The sequence below is a fragment of the Malurus melanocephalus genome, unplaced genomic scaffold (assembly GCF_030028575.1).
Source record: "Malurus melanocephalus ecotype Western Australia unplaced genomic scaffold, MMel_1.1 scaffold_63, whole genome shotgun sequence".
Classification (NCBI taxonomy): domain Eukaryota; kingdom Metazoa; phylum Chordata; class Aves; order Passeriformes; family Maluridae; genus Malurus; species Malurus melanocephalus.
The window spans coordinates 873,656-895,885 of NW_026623295.1; the positions used below are offsets into that span (position 1 = coordinate 873,656).

Sequence of the window (22,230 nt, forward strand, 5' to 3'; positions counted from 1 at the left end):
GCACCAGCATCATAAATTATACAATGATAAAATGTAAAATTGGTTTTCAAGATGCCAGATGAATAATCTTCTGATATGGCTTGAAAGGCTTCATGTAGTAAACAATGAAGCACCRTCATTTAAGAAATGACGACTTAAACTGTCCTGTAAAATATAGCATGAATATAGCATGAACCCCCCGGAGTAGCACTACACAGACTTGATTTTGGCTTCCTTTAATCAAAGCAGATTAGAAAGGAAATTATAAAATAAGACATAAAATTAATTGAATGAAATTATCATATTGGAGAGTGAGGTTRTAATAATTGAGAGAGTGTATGTGTATACCTAAGTATGTATGTTTGTGTATACAGATAAAAAGCTTTCCGTATCTTACTAAAGAGATGTGTAAGAATGATTCGGCTTAAAAAATTAATTAACCACTGAGTGGAAATTTCGTAATTCTGTTTAATTAACTGACTGCCTTGAAGGTGATGGTGGATTTTTTTGATGTGCTGGTATGTTTGCCACAGCAAAGGCATTGTCAGAAAGTACAACTTCATTGACTGACTGTCACTGCAATATCTGTGTACCTAGAACAAGAAGCGAGTTTGTGAAGGCTGTAGAAAGAAGAGACAAGCAATGCACTGCTCCAGAAGTGTGCATRTTTCAATTCATTTTCTTATTTTGTCCAACACTGAACAGAACGATGGAAATATTAGGTAGAAATCAACAGTATTTGGATGAAATTAATCGTTAGAGATGCTGACATAGTATAACTTTTATCTAAAAAGAAAATGCATTATAAGGACCCCTATATGGTAGCCTCTTGTAGAAACGATTTTGGTTTAATTATTGCAATACTTCATTCATGTTTCAGAAAGTGTCAGCATTTAATTGGATTTGTTAGGCTAGCAGGTCAGACTCCRATATCTTGTTTTGATGTACAGGGCAAGTATATGAATGTCTGTGATGTAATGTGAGGAATATTTGGATCATGTATTTGTAATTCTTTATAAAAAGTGTGAGATTCTTTTTTCTTATGTTTGTGTCTGTTATGTGTATATTCCTCTTCCTTTTCAGCTGTTATTTCCTACAATGGCAAAAGAAGTAATACTTTGTAATATATGGGGTCATAATATCCATAGGCAGTATGGACTTGATTGATGGTGCTCTGAGTCGAAGTGTTTATGAGTGATAATTAACTTAATAATTTTTAGATAGCTGTCAAGTACTTAATTTGCTTTTTATTTTGCTTCTCATCAGGAAGAACAATTTTATTTACTCTTCTCCCTTATTCCTGTCCAGAAGATAAACCTTCCCTAGGTTTATTTCTTTATAGGTATCTACACTAATAAATCTGTTAAGAATTTAAGTTTGCTTGCTGCTGGGCTTGGTTTCTGCCCAAGAGGCAAAATGTTTCACCTGTCTCATGTAATTGTGTTGTTGTACCAATACGCTTGGTGTAAAACAGCTAAAACACCTGGACCCTCCCTAGGCAGGGACATAATTTCTTGTAAAAACAGTTTGCAGGCACTGTTACAAAAACATGCGACTGTCATGTTAGGGTAAGGGGCAATGGAAGTAAAACACATAATTTGATGTGTGGTACTTCAGAAATTGAAAAAAAAATCTGTGGAAGAAGGTGAAATCAGTGATTGGGAAGCAAAAATCAGTGACTGAAATGAAGGACTGTTTCAGTTCTTGTCACATTTACATATTTTCATCGTATGTTGATTCACTTCCTAGGGTAAATTTTCCTAGCCAAGTWTTCTGATTCAAAACTTAGCTAAATTCAGGAATTTATTTCTTTAGCTGCTTTTCATTCTGTGCCATGGTATTGCATCATGAAATAGATGCTCACCAGTTCTGGCCATTCATCCTCACTCAAACACTAACCATGGCAGACGGCTGGATTCCCTCTTTGAATGCAAGCTGGCCTGGCTGACAGTACTCTGGTATGCTGCAATTTCTCTGTCTTTTGTGGGTTTTTAAATAAAAAAGGAGTGGATAACAGTACCTGCTCTGTAATTTTGCTWAACTTACAGGAGACAAATAGCTATAGAACCTACCCAAAAAGCACTTGATTAACTCAATGGGGAGGTAGGCTGAATAATGAAGATGTAGCCTTCTGCTCGATTACAGARGGAGAAAAAGGTTGAGTTAGTTCAGAAGTTACCTTTTTTAATTTGACTAATTATATTAATGATTATTACATTGATTTTAATTAAATATGAACATCACATTCAGAATGTATGTCTAACTCAGGATATTTGTGGCCTAAATTGTAAAATGCAAAACTGTAGCTTATCGTCATCTGCAAAGTGAAAAATTTTGTAACGAAAGATAGAATACACATTTTTGATGAATGGTAGGCCTGTTTGTCATCTCATATTGGAATGGCATATGCTTTTTTATCAAAGACATGTTATTTTAAACAACTAGTGCAAGATTTTAAAAATTTTTAAAGAAAAAGGTAACATTAAGTTTTCATATGAAGTTGACATTTTAGCTTTTAAAGTGGCTGAATGTGGCTTTAGTAGGTCTTTATCTTACTGCACAGTTTTTGCTGKTTTTCCTTTTTTGAAGGAAGTCTGTTCTCATATCCAATCATTTACCAGCAGTCCTGGTCAACTGTGGAAGTCCCAAGTGAAGCCCTTGAAGCTGGCAAATGTGACGCCTTTCTAGAACAGTCAGAGAGAATTTGTGATTCTAAGATTCTATTACTTCAGTCCAGTAAGCAGCCATCAATGTGGCCAACAGATTTCTAGTTTGCTCAGCTCATGAGGGAAAATAATAACTAGGGAATTAAGAGACCTTAAAGCTGAACAAATACCTTGAAATATGGTCTTTGGTAGAGRCGTACCATTAGAATATAATTTACATATATTTTTAAAGTCTAGCAAAATAATTTCCCCAGTAGGAGACAGTAAAAGCTCCTAATGTATTTCATTCTGCATCTCTATAATTTCTTTTCCTGGTATCTTTTACTTTTGGGTAGTTTTAACAATTTAAATTTTAAAGATTTGATTAATTGCATTTGACCCATGGAAATAAATTTAGAAGATATCAGTTTCCTCTGAGTTTTATGATATTTGTTAACATGCTAGGTGACAAGGACTCAGATGTCCACCTCCCATCTCTGGAAGATAGATTGTACCATGTATTTAATAGCTCAAGTTTGGTCAGCCTGCTGCAGCCATTGTGTTAGCTCAAAACCAGCCAAAGTTTTGTGTCATCTTTACCAGATGGTTGTTCAGGATGTCTTTTCACCATAAGTGACATCTGGACATTACATTGTTGTGATGTTTACAAGACACAGAAASGAATGGAAAGAATTGGGTGGATGAGTTTGTGTGGGATATTGTGTGGGTGGTGGGAACAAGGTTTTGCATTGGAAGGGACATCTGAAACGTAAGCTGCAGATGTAGACAATCCTTACCTCATTGGTTCTCATGTTCACTGAGTKGCTTGTAGTGTTGTTTTTCTATGTTGTTATGGTTGCTGTGCTTGAGTTGTCATTACAGGGATCTAGTTTTCAGAGTAGAGGCAAGTCATAATCTAAAAAGCTCCAAAATGTACCTTGAGGTAGCTCCTGGAAAAGACAGTYGAGTTTTTGAATACTGTTGAGCAATTTTTAGCATCCTTTAATTATAAAACAGTTTTGGAATATAGCCTGTCCATCATAATCTGAGTGAGGCCCATGTTTGAAAAAAGTCTTTTGGGGTTCCCAAGAACTTTCCTTATGAATTTCAGGGCAACCAGAATTTTCTGGTGTGCAGTAATCATTTTTCCTGTGAGAAAAGAACTGCCACTTCAGTTCTGGTGTGTGAAAACTATACTGTTAAAATTCTTATGGCTGTACAAACTATTTTGGTGAGCTTTATAAAAATGTCTTCCTTTCTCCARTGTTTTTGCATTTCAGTGTGTGTATTGTGAGCTTTTTTCTGTCATTCTTCCTGTTCTGACACTATATAACTTTATCCATGTGCTTATACATTGTGCTTTTTGTCAAAATTGGGGTTTACATCTTCCTGCATTTGTCATATTTTTCACTGCTCAGTGGAGGAGAGCACCATGGTTCAGCTGCAGGAAAGTCARTGAAAGTCTGCTTAGGGTTGTCTTGTTCCTAAGGTGTTCTTGCCTGTAAAGATAAGATTTATGTTTTGTAGGTGCAGTGTGAATCTGTCGTAAGCGTTCTGTGCAATGTATTTGTTGCATAACGCCATTACATTGGGAGCAGTGTTGTGTAAAGTGTTTCTGTGGTAGCTGCAGGTATTCCCTGGAGCAGGTATCCAGGTTACCATCCTTCCARAGCTCTGGGAGCACAGGTGGGAGGCAGCAGCATCTGTACTCTGATGAGCAAAATAGTCCCTTGCTGCAGTGACAATAAATCTGAAAGTAAACATTTAACAAATCCTTCTTGGCCTTTTAACAAGAATTATTATGTTTAATTTCAGATGTGGGGACAAGATTACATGATATAAACCTCTCCCCATCAAATTTGTGGTTTATGTYAGACATTTAGAGTGAACAAAACTAATGAGAGAGGGAGGCAATGCAGCTCTCTCTGGGTTCTCATTATAGAATTATGAAGATTTGTTTCTTGGAAGCATTTTTAAAAAACTATTTTCAGTGACAGATTGGAAATTGACTTTCCTTCCTCTGTTTTTTTTAATGCATTTTAGCTTCCATACCAATCCATCAATACACAGCTAAAACTGATGTTTTCAGAAGATGCCTTGTAGTGTGCCTAGCTTATTGGAAAAACTTACTACTCATTACCAACCAGAGCGCAGAAATAGCATAATTCAGCAAGAGATATTTCAGCTGTTCTGGTCTTAAGAACAGACTTTATGCTACTCAACACAAGAACTTTAGAGGTAGATGAAGTGTGCCTTTACCTCATTGTATTCTAGAGAACAATTTCCAGTATTTCAGATATTCTTTAAAGATAAATGAGGAGCACAGTTTGGAAGAAGGCAAATCAGAGTAAGTTAGARCTCAGGGGATGGTGGTGGTGGTATCATTGTTATGGGATGTCTTTGATTAAGAAGTAAAAAGCCATGGTTGCGCATTCAGCCTTTCCTGAAAGTGATTGTAAAAGGTGCTTATATGTATGCAAAGATCTTTTGAAATTTTATTTTCCTGAGATATAAGATTTTGAATAAAAACTTAAAACAGTTTCCAAGCTCTGTACTTTGAAAATTTTGATCTTATAAGTTGATGACCAGCAGTCAGCACAGTGTATATAGTAAGCTGCTTCTCAGGATTGCATTGCTAATGGAGAGCATCCTCCTTCTCAAAGTTAGTGATTGTTATATGCGTCCTAATATTTGCAGTCTACCCCTACAACAGATTGCCCTCATGTATCAGTTCAAGAGAGAGGTTTGTGTTAGTCCTGTAAGCCAGTTACTTCAGCAAGCCTTCATCCATAGTATGTGTGTCTCAACATGAGTCAACAAGATTCTATGGATACTCAAAATATTTTGAAACCATATGAACAGAATGTGTATTTTCCTCTGGCTAGTAAAAATCAGTCATAAAGTCTTCATAGACTTAGAATATGCAGGATCCAACCAGCTTGGCAAATAAATAGTTTGTTAAAGCATGTTCTGGCTGTGTCTCCAAGCTGCATTTAGACAAAATCACATTTTGTTCATGCCAGGTATTGGACAGTCTGCTGGAGACTCAGGTTTTCTATTCAAACAGGTTGGAGCAGATTTTTAACTTGACCAATGACCTTCCTAGGGAAGAATGTTAGTACAAAATTCATCCTTTGYACACATTTTATGGGATGAGGAGAGAGATTTATGTTGCCTGTTGCCAGTGTGTGATGTCCTGAATGAAGAGAAAAATTCATTGCTTTTTTWAAGAACTGGTGGTTCAGTGGAAGAAAATAATCAGAAGTTTAATACTTATGCAATGGGCTTATTCCAGGTTCCTCTGATACTGATTATGAGGCTATGTGTAAAAATGTTGTCTTTCTACAAAGGGAACTTGATCTGGAGATCTACCAGGATTTATGAGTGCCTTTTTCCAGTAATGTTTGCCTGAGTCCAGATTAGATACATTAGCAATTAGGAACTGCTTTCATCTTAATAGTACTGTGAAAAGCTTACTCTATGGCTGATTTGATAGTTAGTTATGCTTCTAAACTGTACAGAAGCATCTTAATTAGTCTTATTGTTTAGTGTTGTGGCAGTTTGACACCGGCCAGAAATTAAACTCCAAATAAGTTTCTCCTCTTCCCCCCTTCCCCCTCCAGTGAGAGAGGAGCAAAGTCCATGACTGTGCTTTTACTGAAATAAAACAGCAACGGATTAAGAAATGCACACTAAAACCAACAATATTAACCAAAAAAGTATACAAAAAAAAAAAAAACAAAACGGTGCTTTACACACAAAAGATGTTCACCACCTCAACTTAGTTCTGTCTTCCCTGGACAAAGGCAAAATGGCGGGTGCTCTCACAATCAGTGTTTCCCACCCCTAGCTCCAACACAATAAAAACCAACGGTGGACAACCTCCTGAAAACTAGATCACATTGCACCATGCCACCTGTTTCTGGACTGCTCTGCAGCACTGTGGCTTTTGACCAGTCCATGGCTTTGGGGCTTGGTTTGGGCTCAGCTCCTCTCATCCTGGTTTTGTTGCCTCTTCATTCCCTGTGGCCACTTCCCACACTGGCACCATGCTGCGCCATTTCTGCTGAGGCTTGACTCTGTGCCAGCTCCACTCCCAGACCACTTTGCCAGACTCCACTGGCTCAGCTGCGTTCATCACCCAGAGCTGCACTCTCCTGAGGGGTGGGAAGGGATGGACAGGTATGRGGGAGGGCAGGATCCACATGGCTGGTCCTGGCACCGTCTCTCAGAGAGAGAGTGGAAGCATTGTCCCACTAGTGGTGTATACTCACCCTTTGCTTACCCCAAAGCCATTCCCCATGATGATGTGTGTAGTATAGAGCAGCCTGCCATACCCATGTGGCTCTGAGCTGCAAACCAGGGCAAGTGCCTTCTGCATCTCCTCAGATGTCTCTGAGTCTATTGTCTGCTTTAAACCCATGCAGCAATTAATCTGTTGTGCTGAACTCATCTTTATTTCTACTTTATCCYTATGCATTTGCCTTTTATACATCTGCTTCCATATGTAATTTTTTGGGGGGGTTGTTTTTGTATTCTGATGCTTCTTCATTATTTTTGTATCTTCCTTCTTTCTCTCTTACCCATTTTTGGCATCTATTGTATTCATCAGAGATTTCCTTCTAGCGTTATATGACAAGTTCTTCTGTAGGAGTTTATAGGGATCATGCTGGGAAAATATTTCATTTGTTCTCCCTTTGCAAGTGCTTGTGTCTAAAATTGTGTTTRAATGTGATAGGAATGCAAAGAAACACTCTGGTGCCTCTAAATGTTGCCTGTGCCCAAACCTGCCACATTATTATCAGCTTAAACTTCTGCAAATTGGAAGAAGGCAAGAATGCATTGTATATCAGAGTCTTTTACTGGGCAGTAATTATGAATATTAGATATCAAGTGCACTTAATGTAATTGAGTCAATGTCATTGTAATAAAATCRTCAGCACCAGAGGTTTTACATTTTGGCTCTACATTAATAAGCAGCCATATATAAACAACAAAAAAAGTAGAAAAGAAAGCTTTTTCTAACAACCCTAGGTCTCCAAAGGATTATCAAGTTAATGGATGCATTTTTATTCTGGTTTTGTACAAGGCCATCTTCAGTGAGGGCATATAATTTTAAATCCTTTTAATTTTATCACTCTTTAAAAAATCTGATTATTTTAGCACTATTTTGCTTTCATCATCAGCGGTTGGTTTCAGCAGGCTTATATTCTAATCAAACGGGTGCATGTTAAGGAAAATCTAAAGGAATACTGGACTTTTTTCTGAATGTCTTAATAAAATTGTAAACAGGTAAAACCACCTTGATTGTATGTTCTCTGTTAAAAATGCTATCCCAAAATTGTTCAGTGGTGTTAAAATACCTGAAAATGCAAAAGTTACATGACATCAAAAAGAAAGGATGCCACGTATATTTATATATATACTGTTTTAGTCTAAAATTCTGCCMGGTTTATATCTAATTCTGTTGATACAAAATACTGGAACTTATTTCTGTCAGTCCCCAAAAAGTTAGGGAGTAAATGCCAGCTCATGTATGTGTAGCACTATTAAGGTGATCAGCTGTCACCCTTCCTGATCACTACTGACATGAGTTGTGTTGATTCTTACAGAAATAAACATCGTTTCAGGGAAGTTCTTGGAAGAACTTGGAGGTTCTTTTTCAACAGGATTCAATTAAATATATAAAGTTTATTTATATTAAAATGTTGTGGGGTTTTACTTTTTTTTCCAAGTGTGCAGTTCGTGCAGCTACTGAAGGCAGAATCCTTGTTCTGGAAGGCTTGGAGAAGGCTGAGCGGAAYGTCCTGCCAGTGTTGAACAATTTGCTGGAGAATAGGGAAATGCAACTTGAAGATGGTCGTTTTCTCATGTCTGCAGATCGTTATGACAAACTTTTGCAGGTATGGAAATTTTATTTGGGCTTTCCTTTTTTTTACTGCCTCCTCTTCATGGAGGAAATAGTAATGCTAGAATATTATTGTGAAGGAGAGAGTACTTAAGAGTCAAATGCGAGAAATCTCACCAAGGTTTCTGCATTTTTTCTGGGGCATTACACAGAATGAAGTAGGCAGGGTGAAAGCTATGCAAGAAGTCAAACTACTGTTTTCAGCGACAAATTTTCATCTCTATGTTGTCTACATATGAAAAGGAATAGTCCATATTAACCTTGTATGAAGCCTGTATGTTTCTAAAATGCGAAAGCCACAATGTGGGAGTAACTAAAATGTACTTGTGAAAAGATATCTAAGTTGAAATTGTTGCCATGAAGTTCAGATAATGCTTCAGCATGGCAATAGCCTTGTTGCTAAGCTTTTAAAATATTAGGATACCAAAAGAATGAGGTCAAGATGAGCGTCTCTGTATTCAGTCACTATATTGTTACTGTTTTGCCTTTAATTTACAAAAGTATATGTAAACAGCAATCTAAACTGTAGAAAATTGTAAGAGGCTTTTCCATTGATAGGAAATGGGATTTTATTGTCTGCTGATATTGCTGCTTAAACCATTTTCCTTTTTTTGGTCTTTGAGTCCTACTACTTAAACTTGGGTYGCTTTTGGGAACCTCAGTAAATTACTTTTTCTTGATAGTTTCAGTAGTACTTTGCATCTTGCTTCCMTGTGCTGTGGTTTCCAATTACTTACCTGTCAGTCTGACACCTGCTTGCTCATGTTTCTGTCTGTCACACCTAACTGTGATTAGGTGTATGGTTCAAGCCCATGTGGCACAGCAAGGAAATGGGCAATAAGCCTTCAATCATTGATTTCGATTGTATGAAGTTGCCAGCTGTGCTGAAGTATCATTGGGAGTTTCTGAAAATATACCATTATTACTTATGCCTCTTATCTGTGGTTGAAATTCTTCTGATCCATGCCTTTTAAAAAAAGAAATTTRTATTTGGTTAGTAGATGCAGTTACTGCAAGCATTATTATTACATTTTAAAAGTARGCTTTTAAAACGTAATTGTGTTTAAAGACTGAAAATGAGAATTGAAACTTAGATGTGGTTGTAAAACATCTTTCTTCCTTTTAAAATTTTCTAATAATTAAGTGCTTCAAAATGACTGCCTCAGGCACACTGGTAATAGTGTATGAATTAAATAAATCTCTTGCTACAATACTAAATCTAATATTGTTGTTTTGTTGTTTTGGGACTATTGTATTATGTAAACCAATTTCAGTTTTGCTTCTCCCATGTGGATAATTATTGTGCATTTAGGTCTGAAGGAAGTATATTCATGTATAGTTTTAAGGAAGACTTAACTGTGATATGGACAGATAGAGTGTATCTTTGTATGCAATGAATCCTTTGCACAATAAAAAAAAACATTTAATGTCCTCATGAAGGAGACTTGTTCTGTATTTTTTCATATAATAAAGCACAATTTGTAAATGAAACTTCTAAAGTGCAGGTTTTAATTGCCTTTGCAACTTATAAGAGAGGGAAAAAGATGTAACGTAAAACAACATCACAACAGGCACCATCATTTATGGGGTTTTGYTTTGTTTGAATGCTACAGGTCTGAAAGCTGTACCTAACCAAGCATTCTTTCTATTTTCATTTTGGAAAAACTTGTTTTTATTATCCATAGAATTGGCCAGTTCAAGTCTTTCTAGCCGCTCTGCATGAAAGATGAGAACATTTGAGAACATTACCACATTTAGGCTGAAGGACCAGGGCTTTTYGCTGATCTGGAGCTTAGTAATCATAAGTTTTCAATGATGTCATGTGGGTTTTTTTCTTACTGTTGTTTTATTTTAATTTATTTAGGAACATACAAAATCAGAGTTAGATGCATGGAAGATTGTTCGGGTTAGTGAAGATTTTCGAGTGATAGCCTTGGGCTTGCCAGTACCTAAATACTCTGGTAACCCTTTGGATCCACCTCTCCGCTCTCGATTTCAAGCTAGGGATGTTTATCATCTGCCCTTTAAGGTGAGTGTTGTGGCAGAAGACTGGATCATTTATACCGAGTAGAGATAATATTTTGATGTTATATTTTACTTACCTCACCTCTAAAAAGAATGCTTGAGTAATAAATTTATCTTAAAATGTATTTTGTATATTTTAATGTAGCGTAATAAATTCCTGGCATGCATGTTTAGAATTGCCATGGAATGCTGCAGCAGAAAAGTAACTTCCATAACACAAAAAATCCTGAAAGAAATAATTTGTTGGTTTTTTTTTTAATTTCTTAAATACAAATAATTCTGTGCGAAGGAATTAGTAAAATCCTCATGTCTAAATTAGATGAAATATAGAAAATGCTTCATATATCATGACCTGTGGCCCACAGTATGATGCCAAAATTAATTTTGTGTTCTGTTTCCAGGATCACCTTCAGCTATTATATTCAATTGGATCAAACATTTCCACAGAGAGGTAATCTTTAATAATTAAAAAAAAAAATTAATGAAGAAGCTATGTCCTTTCAGAATTGCCATTTCCATGCCATTTTTGTGTTTCTTTCACTGCAAAGAGACCAGRAATGAAGAAATTTTTAATATGTGTCACGCAGTTTTTTGTATGCAGCCTTTAAATAATGAATACTTAATGCTTTAGAACTTAGTAGCTTAGAACTTTGATCATATCTTACTTGTGTGCACTCAAAAGTAGCTTCAGTATCTTTTACTTTATTTAGCTTTTCATGCTTTAGTATTTTATATATAGATAGCATGTATAAAACTCTGTATTTACTTTTTCCCATGCAGAATTTCTCAGCTCCTCTCTTTCGCTACAACTCTCTGCTCTCAAGAATCTTCTACATTGGGACTTCCAGATTTTCCTTTAGACAGCTTATCAGCTGCAGTTCAGATTTTGGTAAGTGCATACACGTGCTGTCAAACTATATGGGTTTAAAATTTCTCAGAATTAGATCTGGTTTATTCATGTTGTAGAAGAACATTAACATAAATACTTTTTAAAAAATGAAAAAACTAAGAATAGTTTCAGGGAGGAAAATMTCAGGTATGTCTGGATAATACTTTAACCAAGCATATAGCATAATACTAAAGGACAAAGTATGGTAGGATTTGTGTTGTTATTAAATGGATCTTAGTTCACAATTTATTACTTTTTCTCCTCTCATAAATCATCTTACCTGATATCRGAACATCTACAATTTATCTGATAGCACTGAGGTAGTGGGTGGAGAGAAATAAAAAACACCACCTAAAAGTGCTTTGGATTTAGCGTTAACACCTGTAGATCAGATTGATTGCATTATAAAGATGCCTATTGCTCTCCACTGACACCTTAAAGGACCTAAAACAAATGTGGGCATAGGAAATAGTTAAATTGTATGAGATGAAGCCAGCCATAGGTCTTTGGGCTGWCAGGTGGATTTAGAATAAATAGAAATGGAGGATTACATGAAGATGCAGGTTGTGCACTGTTGAAGATGCAGTGCTTCCTGATAGCTACAGTCTGCAGGGAAATAGGAATTGTACATCTGCAGAGTGACAGGTCAGACAGGTCAGACAGGTCAGCACTAAAGCTGTGGCAGTCTTTCTGCTTTSCAGGATAGTCCTTGGTGTCTTGGACTTCATAATTGCATGCTAGAAAGTCAAAGACAAAATGTAAGGTGCCTGCTGAAGAAAATCATGGACATGAAATCAGTATAAAGAGAGAAGGCTTGGTGCCCTTTTGCATGCAGGAAGGTATAGTCAGTCCAGGAGGGTAAAATACAGGAGAGTTTCTCAGACCYTTTCTCAGAGGTGCAGGTGTCTGTAGAAGGAACAGGATAGTTCTCTGTCTCATGTGCTGTCATTTTACTTACAACAGCAGATCACTTCCTATATATTTTATTGGATTGTATATATTAAGGCATATCAATTAATTGTGWTACTGTGGTGCTCAGTCCTCTCAATTGTGCTGGGTGCTTACAGACAGTATTTGTTTTYTGAATTAGTGGTCCTACATTAGATGTTAAGTGATTAAGATTCAATTTCATTGAAATGAAGTAGTGTTTGGAGGACTTTAGGAAAGAAATATGTTTTGGATTTTAAAATAAATTGTGACTTTTTATTCTTTGAGCCCCAAAGTGAAAAATTAATTTTAAATGAATGCCAGATGGCTTTACACACAAGTAGTCCTTAAAAATTTGCAAGTAATTTTTGAAGCAAACRATCAATACTTAAGCAATCAGTTAATTTAGGGAGCTTAAAACACTTTTTCTACCAGCAAAGGCTTTATGCATAGTATCTCCTGTAATCATAAATGCTTTTCTCTTTTTTTCTCCATAACTGCAGCAAAATAATCAAATCTTTGTCTAGTTCAGGCAGCAATTGACAGAAGAATTAGTACTTAAAATAACAAGGAGATTGTAAAAAAAAAGGTTGTTTTCAATTTTGTGTACGAAGTGCAACATATTTAGTAACTTCMAAACAAAACAGTTTTAATCTAAATGATCAGAAATCTCTGTGAACTGATTTAAGTAAAATTTGTGCAATATAATAGAATCAAAATTAAATACTGTAAATTGCTGTGAATGTGTAGATCATTATTGTAATACAGATTTCTTGTCATAYTGATTCATTTCTAGTAGTACTGTGAAACTCTTTGACCTGTGGTAGGGTTTGTCTTTCTTGGTCATATTTGTCTTTGGATATCTGAGCCAGTCACTGTAGCTTCCATTTATGCACAGGAAAGAAAATAATTTTTAAGTCATAGTTCTTCTAATCTTCTTTTGACATTAATGTTATAATGAATTCCACTTGAGAAATGCCTGTTTTGRCATCTAATTCAATACTGCTTGTAGTGGTCCTTTATATATTGCCCTTACAGTCTTATTCTAAGTTCAAAGCTGTGCAGGAKTTTTGGCTAATGGCTGGTGACAGAATGAGCCAATAATTTTTTCAATTTTTGTTTTTAAATTTGACTTAGGATTCCTTTCCTATGATGTCAGTCCAGCATGTTATTGACCGGCTTTACCCATATACTCTTTTCCTTGGAAAGGAAGGCAGGACTGCAGTCAAAGACATGTTGAAAGTAAGTATTGCACATATTATAATTCCAGGGAGTTATGGATTATGGCTTTAGTTCTCCTGACTAATATTACTTCACTCCTGTATATAAAATGTTAGGTAAACTAAATGGCTACATTATTGCTGATGCTTAAAACTTTAATAACAGTGTCTTAAAAAACCCTTATAAGCTGGCAGATTTCATTATAGTGAAAGGTGAAACCTCTAGGTTYCTTTTCTCTGCAAGACTGAGATATGGAGAAATCACTGATTTCAAGGAAAACATCTTCCAGTTAAACATTGTCACACAATAAGCTTGAGCATATATGATGTGTCTCCCACAGCATAAGAGTTTTCTGTATGCAACTGAGGCTTTTATAAAACTGGTCAGTTTCATTCAGGCCAAGTGTAGTGGCAAATAAGAGACTCCACATTTTCTATACTTATTTCTTCATTTCTACATAGACTTTAGTATTTTACTCCAGGTTCATTGGATATTTTGGGTTTGCTCTTTTAATTCTCACATTCTTTTTGCGTGCCTTTTTTTCACAGTATTGGGAACACCCACTGTTTAGATTTTTTTTGCACTCTACTCAGGAGAATCTTTCCATGAGAGTTTGAAAATAACGTATAGAACAGATTTGTCTTGATAAATGAGCAGGTCACTTTCAGCCTATATCCTTTTTAGCTTCACTCTAAAGCCCTTGAATTTTTCTTCATTGTTTCGTGCTTTGATTAATGTTGTGTTTACTGCCTKGATCTTATATCAAATAAAAGGGTTATTTTTTCCCTTTACTAATTTTTRTACTACTTGCACACCCACTTTTATATTACCTGACCTCCTCATCAAAAACTGTTTCCCTGTCTTACAGTAATTTTCAGACTACATAGGAGCTGTCATAAGACTGGAATTCTATTTCTTGTCTAGACAAGAAAGAATTCTTCAGAAGAATTTTGTTCTCTTCGAAGATATTTTTGTTACAAATTTTGTTCTAAGRAAGGATTTGTTTCTCTCTTATTCCTTCCAAAGTATTTTATAATCTTTGGGGTTTTGCRTTAATAGATGCTCTTAGTGCCAATACATACCATGGTAGTGGGATCTGTCAGACTTAATCTATCAATCCATCCCATCTTGCACTTGCAGTTCATATTTTGCTTCTTGTGAAGCAGTTCAGTTCTCTTGTTCTTTGGAAAAATCTCTTTCCTTCCCATGCAGGCAGTCTTCCAGCCTTTGGATGCCTCTTTTGAATAGCCCACCTTGTGGGTTCAGCGSAGTGTTCATCTGCAACTATGGCTCATTCAAACTCTCTTTTTCTTTCACCAGCTGGATTACTGGTGTRTTCTTTGCATTTTCCATTTTGAGACAATACAGATTCTTAGATGCTTCCCAAGTGGTCAGAATTCCTCTTCATTYTTTTCTTAACTTTTACAGTTTGCTGTTTCTCACATGTTTCTAGGCGTGCAGAATGTGGCTGATGATTATGAACTGCCAAACCACTTCTCTGGTTTTTGRTGGCTGGTTTATTCTTTTTCCTTTCCTCCGAGTCAATGAAGCTGCCTGCTTCTGGCTCTCCAAGTATCTCCCAAACTTTCTGATACTGAATGGGCTTGGTAGTTGTTCTCTCAAACCACAAATGCTTTTTCCTTTGAAGCTATCAATTTGAACATTTTTTAGAGAAAGTTGTTTCTGGCTCATCAGAARTGTTTAATATGTTGTACATCCGTTTCATCCTACTCTGATTCCATATCTGCCCATYATAATTCTAAATGAAGAACTGTGTCAAAGACATCTGTCTTGCTCTGAGAGCTGCAGTCAGTTTTGTTTGCTGCCCCTGTTCAGGTGTAAGTGTGGTAACTTGTTTAATTACCAGAGTGTCCAGTTCAGCARCATCTATGTGATTACATGTAATAAATTAAAATTCAGTTAGATTAATTTGTTGCTTAAATTCAGTAAAAATTTGCAAATAGACATTCCTCTTTCACTGTCCTGACCTAATGTCTAAAAGGCTACAGAGCCCTCAACAACAATAAAGAACAACAAAGAAAATACCACCAAAACAAAAAAGAACCCCAACCAAACAAAAAAAAAATCTGTGACATTTTAAACTCCCAAGACCTTTGTGTACAAGCTCTGCTGTTGGTGTCTCCAATCCTCGTTAGCCAGTGTCCAGGGTCTGCTCACCTTGCTCACTCACAGTTTCTCTTGTTGGTAAGGGATTCCAGTGTACAAGCAGTTGGCAATTTTGTGTATAAGCACCCTTGACTCTATCRACATTAACGTAATGGTATTTATTATTATTAACTTATTAGTCTTAATAGTAAGAATATTGCAATTTACTAGTGAAGATAAGARTGAGAACATCTGGTAGTTTCTTTCACAAAATCATAGTTGGAGTGTTTCTTAGAATCATACTTGGAGATAGTACTCAATAGACATTCCTGGTCTCTCTYGTGGTTTAAGAATTTAATGGTATCTGAAGTAGACTCAGCTGTTACAATAAGAATATAATTCTGTGCTGCTCTTTACTAAAGCACATTTATCTTAAATACATGTTTCAACATAATATTTTTGTAGGCTTTTGTTCCAGAATGGAAATTTACAAAATGGTGAAGAGCAAAATCTTTTGTAAAAATCTATCTCAGTTTTCTTTCTAAACTTTTATAGGCAGTGCTATGAATACTAGTAATAATAATACTATATTCCATTTAAGAGTAATTTTACTTTAATGACTTGTATTTAAAAAAAACCTCTGTTTTCTAAGAATTCTGATGAGTTGGACAGTATCCCTTTTTCTCTTGTTTACTCAAGTTTCACTCTGTTGAATAAAATGGCTCTATGAATTCAGTAGTTTCAGTTATTAGCTTTTTTGTGYGTGAAGTCCCCAATATGACTCTCCTTTCCAAACATTTTTAAATGTTTTTTGTGCTTTCAATGTACAGCAAAAATTGAGATTATAGTGCTCAAGAGGATTGGTAAGAGAAATGTCCTGTTTTATGTCCTTGATATAGCCAGAACAGACTGCAGGCTTAATTTGTACAGGTTGTCCTCAATTTTCATCATATAAGGCARTTGTGAAGCTAAGTAAATGCAATGTTTGCTGGTTATTTTTATTGGTCATCAGATGTTTAAAACTGCAATTGGTTCTGATGACCTGCAGAGATAGGTGATCTATTATTACACATGCTATAAGCTATGTTCCATTTCTCATGTTATTTTGGACTGTCAGGCTAAGACTTTGCAAAGTCACCATGTGGCATTTTCATTTTACATCTGTCACTACAGTCTGAATAAGTAGAATTGGTTTTAAATGTAACATACATAGGCCATCAAGAATGTGAATAYACAGGTATCTGAAGTAAAAGTTGAAGTAAAGTAAATGGATTTAAGAATTCATACGGAGTTAATCATGGGTATGCTTCTGGAATTGTTTTAGAAGAAATAGTTTTAAAACCCAGAAAATTGTATTTAATAGTCAATTTCCTCAATTCTACAGCGCTTTGAACTCCAAGATTCAGAAAAATACTTGTTTCCCAGGAAGATTACTAAAGTAGAAAGTGTAACTGGAAACAATCCCTTCAAGGCTAATGTAACTGTCCAAATTGGTGAAAAAGAAGTGACAATCCAGGTATGAATTTATATATTCATCAAAATATGGTATGTTTTTAAATACCACTAACTTGTTTTCATCTCTTCAAGAATTTGACATGCTTGATACTAAAAGTCATTTGCACTGAACATTATTTTGGTAGAATAACACATGGTATTTATTTGAGATGCATTTAGATACTGGAATATTAGTTTATGTATACACAATTTTATTTCTAGATAAACTCAAAGTTTCCGGTGTGCATCATTTCAATTTCGATGAAAAAAAAGTCTTTCAGTTTCTCTCTTTGTTTTATTGTATTAGAATRGCAGAGAGTACTTAAGGTGCTCTTGATGCTACTTTCCCTTTTTCTTTTTGTAAAAACAATAGTCTGCCTTTGTTTACACTTCAAATAAAATCTAATGAGTGCTTGGTAATGTTCCGACGCAGGATGTTGGGAAAATGGAACAAAGTAATCACATCAAATATGATTAGTTTGAGTTTCTTCCAATGGAGTTTATGACCTGCTAGGTGGTGAAATAAGTTCTTATTCAGGAAACAGATGCTGATCTGAGAATTTGAGTTAGTGTTGAATTTGGAGAGGTTGTAATGACATTGGTGAAGAATAGCCTCAGAGAGTTTATACTGTGACAAAGTGAAAAGGGGAACAATGGCAAATGGGAATTTTTCAGGAAAAGTTGAGTCTGTAGGAACTTGATTCAATTATTTTCTGAGGCAAAGTTTTTTGGTTTTATTTGACATATAGGTGATACCTTCTGAAAGTAAGTCTGCAGAATGTCTCTGGGGACAGGAGGGCATAAGAAGTTTGCAGATTAAACAGTTCCCAGACTAGAGCAGGAAGTGGAAATGTAGAGCAAGTGCCTTAATGTGGCGAACAATGGAAACTCTTCAAAGTTTGGGTCAAAGTAGCACCTTCAGATTTTCACAGTACTAATTGCTCTTTCTCTTCCATGTTTCTCTGATGAGCACCAAATATTRGTGATTTTTTAATTTGGCTCCTGCATGAATAGCCTCAAGTTCTTTTCAGACCCCGATGCTGTTATTGTATTGATTCACATTTGGTTAATATTTTTCGTGAAGAGTGGGTGAAAGAGATGTGAAGGAGTTTATCTCTTAGAAATTAGGTGATTTAATTTTGTGACAGTTTCAAGTTTGGTGGATGACAGTTATCGRCAAAATATTACAGTATTCTTGGACGATCAAAACCTTGTCCACGTAAAGCCTAGAGTTATTAAAATATAGCTTATTTAGCATTTTAATTTACTTTTTTTTGTTACAGGTTCCAGCTGGAACTGGAATGTTAAAAAATCATTCTCGATCAGATACTTTCATAAGGACTTCCAGCCATAATCAACTGTTGGCAGAAATGATGCARTCCCATATGGTTAAAGATATGTGTTTAGTTGGAGGAAAAGTAAGAATTTTAATTTTCATTCTCCCTTCTTCCCCATGGTCTTTAGAATGTAATGTAATTATTATTTTTTAACTTTTTAGGGCTGTGGCAAAACAGTCATTGCTAAGGAGTTTGCTGATACACTGGGATACAGCATAGAACCTATCATGCTGTACCAGGTAAGGAAACTATCTGCTGATGATCATGCTTTAAATATGATGTGAAATGGAGACTTTCTCACAGCACCAAAAGTGTTGGGTATTTTTGCAAACCTCAAGCTCTGTGAAGCATAAAAGCAATATCATAGCCAGTGGTCACTCAGTACATGTTTGGAAAGAATTGTCTGTCTTAGGTTGTAGTGTACTCTAACCTCATGGCATAAGCTGAAAAATTACAAGATTTAAAAGTAGAATTAATTAACTTGCTAACTTTTTTACACAGAGATCACATGTAAGATTTTCCCCGTAACCCTGAGGAATAAAAGTGTTTAAATAAAATACARAGTCAAGTCTCCTATGACCTTATAAGTCAAAACACACCAACTATAACAGGATTTATGGTTGTAAGTGGTGATTGGCAATGCTGCAGGGAAACATTAGCATTAGATTTAATGCAATATGCTGGTCTTTTTCTTCAGGCTTTTTTCTGATTTAAGTTTTCTCCAGACAACATGGAGACCTCCAAAGGAAGAAATGGCAGTTGCATCTGATTTGAAAGTGTACTGGCATGTGGGGAGAAACACTGACAGAAGTGGGTGGTGAGGTTGAAGCCTTGAAAAAGTGAGAGGAAAATAGAAAAGAGAAATACTGATGATGATGAAAAAAGACAGTCCATTTTATGTTTTCCTGCACTGTTAAGAACCTCCCCAGACAGGATCCCATTGCTTTTCCTTCCCCCCTATATGGCTTCAGCTGATAAGGATGAAGACTTTGACATTCTGTCTGCATAATTGGAGTCGGACAGATGAATTCTGCCCTTTTTCTACACTTTAATGTGGCCAAGTGTGAACAGATTTGGGTTCCAGGGCTACATACCCTCATCAGTGTAATGTTATGTTTGTAGTAATATACCTGGATTCACAGCAGTGCCTATTGTCTTTCATATAGTGTCTATTAAAATAGATGCATAGTTTCTGAGCCAAAACTCTGTCCAGCTACTCTGCGTACTTCTCTCTRTACTTGTCACTGTAAACATAGTTTTGAATCATCCTAGATAAATAACTTCTGCAACTTGACAAATCTGCTTAAGGGTAAGCATACCCTAATCCTTGTTTTGTTACAAATGATACAATATTGGGTATTCACCAGCAAAACTAGATAATTATTTTGTTGAAAACATGGCCACTGCTTCTCAACTTCTTACCTTTAATTAGTATGGCTTTGATAAATATGAGCAGARGGCTTCATTTTTGGAGGCACATGAGTAGAGCTGACAATGGAACTATTTATTTTGTAAACAYCTTTCTTAAAAAGTGATCTGTAATTCCTATGGAAGTAAAATCTAGGATATGATTTGAGGCATTTCCCGCTGAAGTGAACCTTTTATTTGGTTTCACCAGGGTTTGATCAAGCTCAGAGGGCAAAAGGATTTTGTAGAAAACCCCTTTTTGGTATCAAGCAGTATCAATAAAGCAAATAAATGACTGAGAGATGCTTGTTCACTATACATTCCTGTGTGGCCAAGCCTAGGTGAGATCCACATATGTATCTRTACATATCAATGTTTCCTAATGTACCATGTGTTACAGTAACTCAAAAGTTGTTACAAAAAGCAGTGTGTAAAAAATGTATTGAATGTAGCTGAGCTATAAATAGAATTTCAGAATGCGTTTGTTTTTCTTAAAATATATAATAATGTATATGTGGCTTTGCATAGTAAAGTAATAGGATAATTTAATGACAGAAGTAGTATACTAATTAGTATACTAATTCAGCAATTAAGACTATGAAAAGTTTGATAAAACTGTAAATACCACTTTTTTTTCTATTTTGGTTCAAAAATGTGTCCTCTGGGTTTTTGGTTTTTTTTTTTTCAGAGAGATATCATGTTGTCCTGAATCCATTTCTAAAATTAAAGAGGCTTTTATTTGTCCTWTGGTTCATAGTTATTTTCCAATAATTTCTGCAGGCACAAAAGTGAGTCAGGGGCACTTGCCTTTGGTCTGAAGCAATAGCACTGTTTCTCTTCAGACTCACTGAAGAAATKAATTCTTGGATTTTTGATATATATATAGTTTTCTAATATTTGCTTCATTGTTCTTTGCAACTGAAGTTGATTTAAGGTCTTGAATAGTATGAAAACTTGTATCTCTCTACATTGATTTCACAGAAAAATCTCTAAAAGCTTTTATGTTGTGAGATGAGAATCAAATTTACGTAAAGGAGACCTTTTGAAACATAGATCATCTCTTATACTAATAGCTGGCTGGGAGAGCAGTTCCTGTCTCATTTGTGATATCTGACATCATTATATGGATTTCCCATTTTATGCCAGGCAAATTGCTGAGAAAGGAACTCATCCTGATTAGGAAAGGTTTGTTTTTAAGTTGTCTCTCAGTGCAGTTAAGCAACAGCAAATGAGAAGCAGCAGCCAGCTAGTTCTTTGTGGACTGTAGCTAGGGAACTTTTAGTTCAAATTGCTTAWAATAAAATATTTTCTCTCCCCCAGAGTTTCAGAGGGGGAAAAAAAGGTAACAGTCAAAATGATGTTACAACAGTTTTCCAGCAACTTGCTCCTTTCCTTCCCTAGCAAAAACAGTTTTGTAAGCACATCACTAGTGTTTATGTGATGTTTTTGTTTCTAGGACTTTTTTTATTTTTTTTTGCATGACCTCATAATCTTTCTTTACCGAATCCTTCCAGGTTTTTTTTTTTTTTTTTTTGAGAAATACTAACAAATGATGAGTCCAAATTGGCATGAAAAACAGGAAACATAGATTCTTCACCTCATAATTGCCAAGAACATGATTAGTACTACAGGCCATGAAAAATGGCTAGATTGGAGACTTGTGTTGGTATAGCCGCTAAAGGGAGTGGAACAGAAGTTATCCTTGTTTTTTCTCTTAAATATCTTTTTTTTGCCTATATACAAACTGGTCTAGAAAATAAACAATGAAATGTAATCACATAAGTTACAATGACTCTTACAAATTCAAACAAGCTTTTTGKTTTACAAGGTAATATATTGTTGTTATTRCATTATCCAAAATAAGAGAAAAAAWTAATTCTTTTACTTCAGTTACCTCCTCTCCAAAGAGAAGCCTTTTTCATGTTAGGGTATTATAAGATCAGTTTTAATATCATATAATAAATTTATTTAAAATAGTGTTAGARTAAATAAATAAAGCTGATAGATCACTGGGCAGATACTTAGTCATAAAATAAGTTATTTACAAAAACTGTGCAGGTGCCAGCAATGATACTCCTTCCTAATAATCCCTAAATTGAATCTCATTCAACTACTTGAATCACAATATTATATTCATGTTATATTTCAGAAAATATTTTGCAGCAAAATGSTCTTCAGAGTTTTTCTGCAGAAAATTAATGCATAATTCTCATTGTTGGAATTAGAGATGGACATGCTGTATAGCATACCAGGCTTCCAGTAAATTCATGTTGTATGTTGTTTCATTTCTCT

General features: G+C 35.4%; 1 protein-coding gene across 1 annotated transcript in view; it reads left to right on the forward strand.

Moving 5' to 3' along the window:
* The window catches only part of VWA8 (von Willebrand factor A domain containing 8), a 180,545-nt gene that overhangs the window by 28,819 nt on the left and 129,496 nt on the right, over nucleotides 1-22,230 (forward strand). The window contains exons 5-12 of the mRNA XM_057366321.1: nucleotides 8,360-8,527; nucleotides 10,397-10,561; nucleotides 10,959-11,008; nucleotides 11,338-11,446; nucleotides 13,511-13,615; nucleotides 17,085-17,216; nucleotides 18,478-18,612; nucleotides 18,693-18,770. Coding sequence (XP_057222304.1) covers nucleotides 8,360-8,527; nucleotides 10,397-10,561; nucleotides 10,959-11,008; nucleotides 11,338-11,446; nucleotides 13,511-13,615; nucleotides 17,085-17,216; nucleotides 18,478-18,612; nucleotides 18,693-18,770 — 942 coding nt within the window. The remainder of the gene's footprint in view (nucleotides 1-8,359; nucleotides 8,528-10,396; nucleotides 10,562-10,958; nucleotides 11,009-11,337; nucleotides 11,447-13,510; nucleotides 13,616-17,084; nucleotides 17,217-18,477; nucleotides 18,613-18,692; nucleotides 18,771-22,230) is intronic.